The sequence below is a fragment of the Somniosus microcephalus genome, chromosome 3 (assembly GCF_052327205.1).
Source record: "Somniosus microcephalus isolate GS21.2 chromosome 3, FLI_Smic_1.0, whole genome shotgun sequence".
NCBI classification, from domain to species: Eukaryota; Metazoa; Chordata; class Chondrichthyes; order Squaliformes; family Somniosidae; genus Somniosus; species Somniosus microcephalus.
The window spans coordinates 43697612-43711444 of NC_140989.1; the positions used below are offsets into that span (position 1 = coordinate 43697612).

At 44.8% G+C, this 13833-nt stretch overlaps 1 protein-coding gene across 2 annotated transcripts in view; it reads left to right on the forward strand.

The window, feature by feature from the left end:
* fmn2b (formin 2b) overlaps positions 1-13833 on the forward strand; it is a 583001-nt gene that overhangs the window by 126978 nt on the left and 442190 nt on the right. For both annotated transcript variants that reach the window (XM_085980275.1, XM_085980276.1), the window contains exon 4: positions 10257-10401. In XM_085980275.1, the coding sequence (XP_085836401.1) occupies positions 10257-10401 (145 nt within the window). The remainder of the gene's footprint in view (positions 1-10256; positions 10402-13833) is intronic.

Here is a 13833-nt window from a genome sequence, read left to right on the forward strand (position 1 = left end):
GTTCGGTACAGGACTAGCAGACGCTCAGAGATAAGTTCGTGTGTGGGCTACTAAAGGAAGGAACCCAGAAGCGACTGCTAGAGGAAAAGGATCTTACGCTGGACAAAGCTTGCAGCATCGCACGAGGCAGCAGCACGAGGCACTGCGGAAATGCAGCAAAGGCCATCGGAATTCAGCACCAATGAAATGGCATTGGGTGCAGTAAAGTGTTATCGTTGCGGAAGGACAACGCATGATCAGAACCAGTGCTGGTTCAAAGATAAAGAATGCAGGAAATGTGGCAGACTTGGTCACATAGCGAAAGTATGCCGGTCAGGAAAGAAGACCAGCAACAAAAAGCCGCCGCAGGAGAAGTACAAGAAAGTACACAAGGTGACAGAGAACAGTTCGGATGAACAGAAGACGGATTCAGACTCCAGCAGTAAGGAACTGGGTTGTCTAAAAATACATAATGTGGGTAACACAGCAGACCACCAAACTATCTGGGTCATGCTTCGGATAGCAGGAGTCCAAGTGAAGATGTAATTGGACACTGGATCGGCATTGACAGTCATGAATAAGCAAGAGTACAAAAGGTTATTCTCACACATTCCCCTGAGGGATACGGAGATTGTATTGAAAACATACACGGGGCAAAGAGTATACCCCATTGGAAAGATAAAGGTAAAGGTGGTCTACAATGGTAAAGAAAGTCAGGGAATGGACTTGTATGTGTTACCTGAGGGAGGTCCACCACTACTGGGACGGGAATGGATCCGGAGAATAAATATGGACGGGCATTCCTTACAAGCACTAACTCTAGATTCCTGTAAAGAGGACGATGTCAAACCTAAACGACTGTCCAAAATATTGGACGATGCTAAGGAGGTGTTCCAACAGGGACTGGGAACACTGAAAGGAATTACGGCAAACATCAAGGTTGAAGAACATGCAAACCCAAAATTTTTCAAAGCCAGACCGGTACCTTATGCGATACGACCTGCTGTGGAAGCAGAGCTGGAAGGGCTAGAACGTTCAGGAGTACTGTCAAAGGTGGACTGGAGCGATTGGGCCACGCCCATTGTTCCCGTCATGAAGCGTTCATTGAGCAACAAGCCGGGGGAACCTGGGAAGGTTCGCATCTGTGGCGATTTCAAGATCACTGTTAATCCGGTTCTTCACACGGTGCAATATCCGCTTCCGCGGATTGAGGATATCTTCGCTTCGCTGTCTGGCGGGAAACACTTCACCAAGATAGACCTGGCGCAGGCGTACTTACAGATGGAAGTTGATGAAGCGTCACGCCAGTATCTCTCGATCAACACACATAAGGGCTTATATCGGTATAATAGACTGGTTTTTGGAGTGGCATCGGCTCCAGCGATTTGGCAAAGGGCCATGGAGCAGGTATTACAGGGAATTCCAGGCACACAATGCTACCTGGACGACATTCTGATTACAGGAGATGATGATAAGGAACACCTCGCGAATTTGGAGCAGGTGCTCACCAGATTGAAAGAATATGGACTCTGAGTTAATTGCCAGAAATGTGAGTTCTTTCAGAAGCGAATCTCGTACTGCGGTCACGTCATTGACCAGGAGGGGCTTCATAAGTCACCTGACCAGATCGAAGCTGTTGTGAAAGCTCCCGCTCTGGAAAATGTATCCCAGTTGAGGTCGTTCCTTGGGTTGATTAACTATTACCACAAGTTTCTTCCAAATTTATCCACGGTGTTACACCCGCTGAACACTCTTTTGCAAATGGGAGTACCATGGAAGTGGAGTGAGGACTGTAAGCGGGCTTTTCAGAAATGCAAGGCACTGATCACCTCTAAGGAATTGTTGGCTCACTTTAACCCAACGCTGCCTATTCGTTTAGCTTGTGATGCTTCTCCATATGGTATCGGGGCAGTGCTCTCACATAAGTTGCCAAATGGCTTGGAAAGGCCAGTCGCGTTCGCATCCAGATCATTGACCTCCGCTGAGCGCAACTATGCTCAGATAGATAGGGAGGCTCTCAGCCTCGTGTGGGGAGTTAAGAAATTTAACCATTACCTGCAAGGCCAAAGGTTTATGCTGCTGACAGATCACCAGCCGTTGGTTTCCATCTTTAACCCTAAGAAGGGTGTTCCAGTTATGACGGCGCAGAGGCTTCAGAGATGGTCCCTTTTCCTAGGGGCACATCAATATGATATCGAATTCAAAGGTACAAAGCAACATGGTAATGCTGATGGGCTGTCGCGCCTGCCACTACCTACAGCGGCAGAGGCACCGGCAGTTGACCCTGTCGAGATATTTCACTCGACCATCATCGAATGCTTACCAGTCACCAATGCGAGTATTGAGAGAGAGACCAGAAACGACCCGACACTGTCTCAGGTCTACGATTTGACAGTGAAGGGATGGCCAGCACATGGCGAACCACTGTTACCGGCATTCTCAGCCAGACGAGAGCAGCTGTCCGTCTGTCAAGGAACATTGATGTATGGAACAAGGGTGATTATTCCTCCTAAATTAAGGGAGAGAGTTCTGAAGGAACTACATGAAGGTCATCTGGGGGGAGTCCAGATGAAAGGCCTTGCTAGGGCTTATGTGTGGTGGCCAGGTATCGACAAACAAATAGAGGATCTGGCTAAAAGCTGCTCAGGGTGCCAAAAAGTTCAAAATGCACCTCCAATTGCACCGCTGCATCCGTGGGAATGGCCTTCAACCCCATGGCAACGTGTGCATATTGACTTTGCAGGTCCATTCATGGATTCCATGTTTTTGATAGCAGTAGACGCACATTCTAAATGGCCAGAAGTGATTAAGATGTCGACCACTACCTCTGAAAAGACGATCGCAGTTCCAAGAACCATATTTGCAAGGAATGGGCTGCCGGAACAAATGTTCAGACAACGGACCACAGTTCGTGTCAGAAGAATTCCAGAAATTCATGAAGAATGGGGTGAAACACTATACATCTGCCCCATATCATCCGGCTACAAATGGGTTGGCCGAGAGATTTGTACAAACGTTCAAAAAGGCGATAAAGGCCATGAGTGAAGACCATATTCCACTACAACACAAGGTGGACAATTTCCTGATGGCATATCGAAACGCCACGCATGCAGTGACAAATCAAAGCCCTGCCATAATGTTCTATAACAGGAGGTTGCGGTCCCGATTGGATTTGTTAAAACCCAATGTGCGTAGGGAAGTCGAAAACAAACAATTCCAGCACGTAAATAACAAGGGCACTCGGAGTTTCGAAATAGGACAACCAGTGTTGGCCAGGGACTACAGGAATGATAAATGGCAATCCGGAACAATTCGTGCCCGACAACGACCCTTGATGTACACGGTAGACGTTGGTGAGAACGTAATACGACGTCATGCTGACCAACTTGTGGAATCGAGAACAAGGGTCGACCCCATGTCTACGGCAGAGACACCAGTTGAAGTTATTGAGCCTGTAGCATCTACCTCAGACTCGAACGTACATGATGATGTTCAATCCATAAGAGATCAAATGGATGAGTCACCCCAGCAACGAGAACCAGAGACCCCTGAAAGGCGTTATCCGGCCCGGATCAGGAGGCCTCCTCAGAGACTGAATCTTTGAACAGTTTGTATGAAAGTTGTATATATGTTATCCATGTTATGTTTAATTTGGGGTGTACACTGTTAAGCTAAAAGGGGAGGAATTGTAGTGTATGTAACCTGTACCACCTTAAGAAACTACCTTAAGGTGATGAACTACTTTCTGATGGCTCCTGTATATTGTAGTACCGGTGGTGACCACACCGGTATATAAACTCTGTGGAGCAGTTTGTATTTCAGTTCAGCCCTGACCCTCAATTACTAAAGACCTGTAAGTATTCTGTTGTCTGTGTCCAGTTATTCAGCATAACTACATTTGGAAAACACAGACTCAACATAACTAATCAAATTTTGTGCACTAAATAGAAGCAAAGATATTGGGAGCTTACAGTGTACAAGTGGTCATTTGCAATACATACACCTTGCTTTAGTGAGTCTCTTGAAATGAAACCATATGGGATAGAGGTTCACTGGAAATACATGAGCCATCTGATCAAGTATTCACGAGTCTGGACCAGCCTTTAAAAATCCAATTAACTACTGAAAAACACACCGTTTCACTTGTTTTAAATCCTTAATTGCTTTTGAGATGTCTCATTCAATCATGGTCAGTGCAACAATGCTAATCTTTACATGTGCCAATAGCATTTCTCTTATTTCTGTCAGGTTAGACCACATGAGAAAGACCTCGAGGAATTCAAATGGGAGTGCAAACTCTTATTGTTTCAAATATTAGAAAGAAAGACTTGCATTTATATAGCGCCTTTCACGACCACCGGACGCTCCAAAGTGCTTTACAGCCAATGAAGTACTTTTTGAAGTGTAGCCACTGTTGTAATGTGGGAAACACAGCAGTCAATTTGCACACAGCAAGCTCCCACAAACTGCAATGTGATAATGACCAGATAATCTGATTCAGTGATGTTGATTGAGGGATAAGTATTGGCCAGGACACTGGGGATAACCCAGCCATAGTGCCATGGGATCTTTTACGTCCACCTGAGCAGACGGGGTCTCGGTTTAACATCTCATCTGAAAGACTGCACCTCCGACAGTGCAGCACTCCCTCAGTACTGCACTGGGAGTGTCGGCTTAGATTTTTGTGCTCAAGCCTCTGGAGTGGGACTCGAACCCACAACCTCTGACTCAGAGGCGAGAGTGCTGCCCACTGAGCCACTGCTGACACTGGCTGGTATAACACTTTGGTGTTGGCAGACACCGTGTACTGTGACATCTGCAGTCCAACAACTTCAGCTAAAATGCAGTTTACCCCTAGATCAATGCATTGCAGGGCTGTAAAAAAGTATCTAGCATCTGTTAGCCATTGTAAATTGCATAAAGTGGATGAAATCCCTGATCTGGGCTCCTGTAGTTTTGAGCATTGTATAAATGAGCAGGTTTGCTAGCTGTTGCAGGGTACAAGATGCCCCACTGTTGCAAGCTATTCTTTCCACTAGAGAATTAACTGAGTTAGGATGAGGCAGTTAAGCCCCTCTTTGAAGTGTGGGCTACTGCAATAAATGAGAATCCAGACCAAAGCACTTTGAACATTTTAACCTTGGGCTGTTGCTAGTACTTTTAATGCATTAAAAATAAACCAACATAAAATTTCACAGTTTGACGCCATGCCAATCTGTTGAACGCCAGCGAGTATTGTAAATGTCAGTAATCCTGCTCGTAATGTGCTGATCCTGAGTGCATAATCACAATACAAAGTTCACATTTTAACAATGTTGTCCTTTCAGACTTGAGCTCTTGCCTACTGAAGTCTAGATATTCATTATTACAGCAACATAACAGGCCTTGCTTTAAATGGTAGCATGTGGTCTAGATAGCCGCATGGGTCTGTTTATAGCACGTCAGGACAACTTGGGGATTTTTCAGCATTCTCCTTGCTGTTCTATGCATTTGTATGCGTTTGTTTGCTCACTGCCCTACATGTTTCAGTGCATGCTGCCGCCGCCTTTGTTCCACTGCTGCAACACAGGCTCCGAACAGATTAAGCAAAACTTTAGGAATTTAGAGAGGCCCTTTTTGGTTGCTGTTTAGCGCAATCAACAACAAAAAAAATCAATTGACACCGAACGAGAGCATGAACATGAGTCAGCTTTTGCTGATGCTCCCAAAATTGCTCCTGGAAGTAAACGAGTTAACCCGCACTCGCAAACCATGCACAAAATTGAACCTTATTGCATAATTAGTGCTTTCAAAATAAACTTTAACAAACTTAAAGTTTGCAACTGGTGCTTTTGAATATCAATACAGAAGACTTTTGGCCAACTGTGTACAGTGAGTTAATCTCCATTTGTCTCAAATTGTATGAAAATACTGTACCATATAAGTGGCTGTCTCCGATCCGAGCTCTGAAGCTTAATATTTTGCCTAGCCTTGATCACCTGCACGTTTATAGTTTTATAAATAACTTTGTATTTATATAGCAACTTATTGGATTGAAACTTCGCAAAGTGCTTCAAGTAATATTACTTTTTAAATAGTGACTTATGTTAACAAACATGGTAGTCATTTTACCTACATAAATTCCCCACATAAATCGATAGGTTATCCTACTTTTTTGGTGGTTTTGATTGAATAAGCAATTTTTGGTCAAGACACCAGAGGGACATTACTCAATAGTGTCATGGATCTTTTAGATCCAGCAAACAGGACTCTGTTTTGATGCTTCAATCTAAGGGACAAAACCTTTGACAGTCCAGCACTGCTTCAGTACTGCATTTGAATGTCCTCTTGAGCTCAAACCGTTATCTGATCTGACACACTGATTTACTCTGTCTGCGATGGAGTGGTCGAAGGTTTGAGTTTTATGGGGTGTTTTTTTTTCTTCTGAGTAACTTATGAAAGGTGGGACCTGCTTGACTCATCTGAATATAAAGCCGTGATGTACATCCTTCATAAAGTGTGAAATGCAGATTAAAATATTAATTTTTATTTTATGGAGATGTACCGATGCGATTGGCCTTTGAGCATATAGTCTCCTTGAACTTTCTTTCTCTGTCCGTTTGTATTATAGAAAGTTGTTTGTTCGTCTTGTCTTTCGGATGAGATGTTAAACAGAGGCCCCGTCTGTTCTCTCAGGTGGACGTAAAAGATCCCATGGCACTATTTTGCAGAAGAGCAGGGGAGTTCTCCCCGATGTCCTGGCCAATATTTATCCCTCAATCGGCATCGCTAAAAACAGATTATCTGGTCATTATCACATTGCTGTTTATGGGTGCTGTTTGTGGGAGCTTGCTGTGTGCAGATTGGCTGCCATGTTTCCTGCATTACAACAGTGACTACACTTCAAAAGTACTTCATTGGCTGTAAAGTGCTTTGGGATGTCTGGTGGTTGTGAAAGGCGCTATATAAATGTAAGTCTGTCTTTTATTCATCTATGCCCCTATTTGTGTAATACTTGTGCAGAAATAAACCAACATTGATACAAATAGGGAGTGGTGCAAATGACAGATGGGGCCTTTTCTATAGCAGTCTTCACTATATATTGAGAAATTGAGGCCATAAATTAATGTAACAGACTGACATCTTGCATGTTCGACTCCCATTACATGTGGGAGAGCAGGTAGTTCTGGGAGCGTTGCATCTGTAGTAAATTGGCCTAGTTCAAAGGTGCTATGAAAGTGTTTTGTGCTTTTTGCTATTTCATTTATCGATTTTTACAGACTTTTCAAATAAAAATGAACATGAATGACTCCAGAAGAATTCCTGGTGAAAGGCCTATCCTAATGAATAGGCAGCTTTCTATAGGTATATTTGCAAAGTTACCAATGAGGCACGGCAGCTTTTCAAAACGTTACTTTGAAGGAGTGCTGTCTGAATCATAAATCCATCCCATGCTGTGGATCACGTCGACAAAATCTCTATCAAACTTGGCCAAGAATAGGTTCCATTTATGCAAATGCCAATCTTGGACATGTGCAACCATTTGTTGCTGGCTCAAAATCCTGCAATTCCCGAGCTAGCACCATTGTGAGTATTATCAGTACAAGGGCTGCAGTGGTTGAAAAGGATGACTCACCAACTCCAGGCAATAAATTCAGATATCTGTCTCCATATCTGTCACATTTATTAGTCATTTCTTTTTTAGCATAACCAGTTTAATCAGGTGGTCAATGCAATGTTACTTTAAAAAGTCAGTTTTCAAAGCAGGAGCTGCATTTATTTCAAAATATCTCCAGGTAGCAGCAATGCCCAATTGATACTGCTGCTCTGTACTTGTAGCACTGATGTGCTGAGAGTGTGTGTGTGTCCATTTCTATATTGTCATTCTGTTTGGCGCTGAAGGCAAATAAGTGATCCTCCATATTTGGCTGGACATGAGCTGAGCTCCACAACCACTCCCAATCATGCCCTACACACCCCCATCAGAAAATACATGGGGGTATTGATGAGCCGTATCACTGCATGCACCTTGCCCACATTGCTATTTGAGTGGCTGGTGGTGTTGCCCTGGCAAGTTAAGGATGCACATAGCTGGCTTGGATAATGGGGTGGAGGGGAGCTGTGTGTTACTGCACCTGAGAGCACAGTTGGAGCCTCAGTATCAATTGGTGTTATTAATTAGGTTCATTAAAATAAATAATACCACTAAAAGCACTTTGGTTGGTTGACCTTTGGCTAGTAGTAGTTTGAAACCGTGTATTCTCGTCAACTTGTGTTGAGGCACAAATTGGTCAATTAGTTCTTTCAAAGATCCCACTCCTGTTTACAATAACGTTCACTTGTTTTTCTTGATGCACAAAGCAGCCTCCTTTGCTGGCGGTCGTAGTACTGCAGTATATCCCGGTGTTTGTGCTGTGACTCTCGGCACGTGATGTTAACCTAATATAACACAGCATTTGTTGGTTGTGTGAAAGTCTTGAATATTCAGCTGATTGGATTATAGCGTGAGAATGTTGGTGTTCCAGCCACATTGCTGAAGCAGGCACTGAATCCTGATCAAGTTTATGCGAATTGATTTTTCTAGCTAGTCTGCTGCCTGATTTGACCAGTAGCATTTGACTTCCAATGACCCTGCGGTGTCCTTGATTTGTGCGTGTGCCTAATACAAATGAGTAGTTTGTACGTGGGTAGTTTTACGGTGAATGACGATGCTGGTTTTAGTACACAGATAATAATTCCGAACCGGATGCAGGAGAGGCTTGGCATGTCGATGCAACCTGGCTGTTTGTTTAATGATTTAGTGCAACCTTGCTCCTAGTGTTCTAATACTGGATCAGTTACATTGGAAGTTGATCTCTTCGGTCTGTATGCTGCACACCTCCGAGCCCTGCAGGAGCATAGGCATTGAACGGGGGAGCCTTGTGATGCAGTGAGATGTGGGGGATATCATCTGGTACTGGAACGTAAAGAAATATATAGATTAATAATGAGGCATTCTTTAAACCTTCAAAGGATTATTCTGCTGTTACCACTGATCTATGAGACAACAGAATATATGATCTCTGATAATGAAAGTCACAGGATGTGTGGTGAAACTTCAAGCCCAGACAAAATTGTGGAAGTCTGTTCGTGATCAGGGGGCCGCAGATACGTGTGATAAAATGCTAGGTGAGACTGAACTGTCCTCCTGTGAGACGGCAGATGATAGCCTAAACTTGGCTGACATCCTGAACAATGCATTGGAAGCGGCAGAAAATACTGTTTCCAACTCTTGCACAGCTGAGCAGAAGGGCAAGGCCGCTTCAAAACCTGCCGAGTTTCAGCGGGAGAGTAGACGAGCAGCAGAAGGGACTGCGCTGCAACACTTGGCTTCCACACACCAGTTAAAAGCATGGGACCTCCCGGAATGGAACAACAATGACAGCAACGCTTGTGATGGAATAGAGGAGCTGATGGTGGGAAATCGTGGAAAAGGAAATGCTTCAATTGTTGGAGACAATGATGCAAAGGGAGAGCGAATGGGCCAGCCGCCACCCAATCTGAATTGCAGCAACAGTACTGGTGGTAGTTTTGTCGCTGCATCAATCAATCAATGTAATCAGGTTGTATCAGAAGCAGGAGTGGAAATTACTGATGTAGCACCCATAAGGAATGAGTTTCTTGATAACTGTAATAACAATAATTGGACCCATACCGCCTCCACTTTTACTAGTTCAGAAGGCAAGGTGCCAGACATTTTCACAAGCTTGCTGGTAGTGAGGAAGGATGCCAAGTGGGGTGACGGGCCGACTTTGTGTAAAATGAAGCAGGCAGACGCTGACCTAGCTTTGCTGAGGTTGAAGAAAACCGTCCAGCGAAAACTCGACGAGGTCGTATGCGTCCACACTGGCGATCTGCAGACCAAGGAAAGACCGATGCCTACCTTTGCAGGTGGATGTCTTGGGCAGGTAAAACTTAAAATTTGTAGTGGTATAACTTAATACTGCATAGGAAGTATATTCCAAAAGACAAGAAATCCAGCTCGCACCTTCACCTTTTTGTATGGGGGTGCTGCCGGGAACTTGAGAGATTAGTGTTGTTGGAAGCAAAAGCCTATCTTGTATCATTTGAAGATTATCCCCCCTCAAACTGTGGGTATCCTATCTCAGCAATACAGTTTTGAAAACCTTTTGCAAGAAGCAGTGTCCGTCTGTGAATCAGTTTTTTTTTAATCCCCTTGAAAGATGAGCTGCTTGCCTCATCAGACTTCTCGAAGTTAACGCTTGCCTTTTTTTTTTTCTTCTTCTTCTTGACTACAGCAAGACAAGCTGTACACGTGGGCAGCGGTCAGCCAACCAACCCAGTCACGTGATCACATGGAAGGTCGTATCCCTGGGAGAATCCAGACCATGTGGCCACCGGAAAAACCCTGGGCTGAAGAAAAGCTGAAGTATGTTGAATCAGGTGAGCAAACTTGATGGCAGGGTTGGTGGGGGTGGGGGGTGCGGGGGTGGGAGAAATATTTGAAGACTTGCTTTAATGGGGTTGAAGTGCGTTGGTTGTGGTTTGTATCGCGATTCTCTTTGTACAGCAACTTCCCAGTCTGTCCTCTGCTGATCTGAGGCAGCCAACTGAAGGCTGCTTCCCTGCAGAGAGGGAGTTGTACCAGTCGGCTCAGCCTCTGCTACATCTGTAGTCTAGTGCCGACCCTGCGTCCTTTCTGTTAAAGTCCAATGGCGTGCTGGTTGCACAAAAGCAGTCACAGATGCAAGAAAAGTCATTAGATAGAGCACAGGCCTCACCCCTTGATGCAGGGAAAGTCTGATATCCTAGATGCAGGGAAAGTCTGATATCCTATGCTCTGAGCAATCTCAGCAGTATGTGTGGTTTGGGCTGTCTCCGCAGATTCCCCTCTATACAGTCCAGGCAGTTTTGAAGATAATTCATGTTGAAAGTTACTTTGTTGTAGAAGATCCAAATTGCCCACAAAGGGAGAGGAAGTGAGCTTTTCAATGTAATCGCACTCTTTCCCCGGAGGGTTGTAGTGCAGGTAGCCAACCATTCAAGACAGCCCCATCGATCATGGCCCACCCATAGCTCGTGTCACTGAAGTCTATCACCGTGATAATTGGTGCAGGAGGAAAGGATCAAGGTAGGGGGTAGCTCCGAGATGGAGCAGTGCCATTTCAGATTGATTGCGAAATATATTGCAAATCTGTAAGTTTAATTCTACGAGACTTCTCAAAACTGTGATTCTATGAGGCTTCTCAAAATCGTAACTTTTTATTTTAATCTTTTACACACTGCAGCATTTTAAAATGTTGCATTATGATCTTGCTACTTCGAATCCAGGGAGGTTTCCACCAAGCCAACACCGGGTGCAGATTTGCACCCCCGAGCAGCCGGCTTGACCAGGATTTTCAGAGGCCTGAATGCAGGATATTTTATGCTATTGGGAATCATCTGTGAACCATACAACTTTTTAAAATAAAAGTTGTGGGGGGGTGGGGGAACCTATTTATCGAGTTTTAATAACACGTTTTAATGGTTCCTGTATCATTCCTACAAAAGCAAAAATATTTATAAATTGTTCAGATCACTATACAGAATAAATGCTCTGCAAAAAAATTATTAGGAATGGTGAGTAATTGCAGTTTAATATGTTCATGTTACCAACCTAATAATTTGATTGTTTTAAACTTGGTTTGATCAATAATAAGAGACATGATGCAGGATAAACTGCATAATGCAAGCTTTTATTTTTTTTAAATTCTTTCACTGGATGTGGGCGTCGCTGGCATGGTCAGCATTTATTGCCCATCCCTAATTGCCCTTGAGAAGGTGGTGGTGAGCCGCCAGCTTGAACCACTGCAGTCCATGTGGTGAAGGTGCTCCCACAGTGCTGTGAAGGAGAGAGTTCCAGGATTTTGACCCAGCAACTATGAAGGAATGGCAATATATTTCCAAGTCAGGATCGTGTGTAACTTGGAGGGCAACTTGCAGGTGGTGGTGTTCCCATGTGCCTGCTGCCCTTGTCCTTCTAGGTTGTTGAGGTTGAGGGTTTGGGAGGTGCTGCTGAAGAAGCCTTGGCAAGTTGCTGCAGTGCATCTTGTAGATGGTACACACTGCAGCCACGGTGCGCCGGTGGTGGAGGGAGTGAATGTTTAAGGTGATGGATGGGGTGCCAATCAAGCAGTCTGCTTTGTCTTGGATGGTGTCGAGCTCCTTGAGTGTTGGAGTTGCACTCATCCAGGCAAGTGAAGACTATTCCATCACACTCCTGACTTGTGCCTTGTAGGTGGTGCAGAGGCTTTGGGGAGTCAGGAGGTGAGACACGCGCCACAGAATAACCAGCCTCTGACCTGCTCTTGTAGATAGTCATAGTCGTGAAAGAGGCCCTTCGGCCATCGTGTCTGCGCCAGCCATCAAGCCCTGTCTATTCGAATCCCATTTTCCAGCACTTGGTCCATAGCCTTGTATGCTATGGCGTTTCAAGTGCTTCTTGAATGTTGAGGATTCCTGCCTCTACCACCCTTTCAGGCAGTGAGTTCCAGATTCCAACCACCCTCTGGGTGAAAAAGATTTTCTTCAAATCCCCTCTAAACCTCCTGCCCCTTACCTTGAAACTATGCCCCCTGGTTATTGACCCCTCTACTAAGGGGAAAAGTTCCTTTCTATCTATCCTATCTATGCCCCTCATAATTTTGTACACCTCAATCAGATCCCCCCTCAGCCTTCTCTGCTCCAAGGAAAACAACCCCAGCCTGTCCAGTCTCTCTCTTCATAGCTGAAGCGCTCCAGCCCAGATAACATCCTGGTGAATCTCCTCTGCACCCTCTCCAATGCAATCACATCCTTCCTATAGTGTGGCGAGCAGAACTGCACACAGTATTCCAGCTGTGGCCTAACCAGCGTTTTGTACAGCTCCATCATAACCTCCCTGCTCTTGCCTTCATTAGCCGAGGCATAGAATATAAGTATCCTATATGCCTTTTTAACCACCTTTATCTACCTGTCCTGCTGCCTTCAGGGATTTATGTACATGCACACCAAGGTCCCTCTGATCCTCTGTCCTTCCTGGGATCCTACCATTCATTGTGTATTCCCTTGCCTTGTTAGTCCTCCCAAAATGCATCACCTCACACTTTTCAGGATTAAATTCCATTTGCTACTGTTCTGCCCGTCTATATCGTCCTGTAACCTGAGGTTTCCCTCCTCACTATTTACCACCCCACCAATTTTCGTGTCATCTGCGAACTTACTGATCATACCTTCTACATTCATATCTAAATCATTAATGTACACTACAAACAGCAAAGGACCCAGCACCGATCCCTGCAGTACACCACTGGACACAGGCTTCCAGTCACAAAAACAACCTTCGACCATCACACCCTCTGCCTCTTGCCACTAAGCCAATTTTGGATCCAATGTGCAAAATTGCCCTGGATCCCATGGGCTCTTACCTTCTTGACCAGTCTCCTATGTGGGACTTTATCAAAAGCCTTACTGAAGTCCATGTAGACTACGTCAACTGCACTACCCTCATCCACACCTAGTTACCCCCTCAAAATTCAATCAAATTGGTTAGACATGATCTCCGCCCCCCCCCCCCCCCGACAAAGCCATGCTGACTATCCTTGATTAATCCTTGCCTCCAAGTGGAGACTAATTCTGTCCCTCAGAATTTTTTCCAATAATTTCCCTACCACTGATGTTAGGCTCACTGGCCTGTAATTCCCTGATTTATCCCTACTACCCTTCTTGAATAATGGTACTATGTTAGCTGTCCTCTGATACCACCCCTGTGGCCAGAGAGGTTCTGAAAATTTTTGTCGGAGCCCCTGCCTTAGTAATGTGGCTGGTCCAGTTAAGTTTCTGGTCAATGGTAACCTC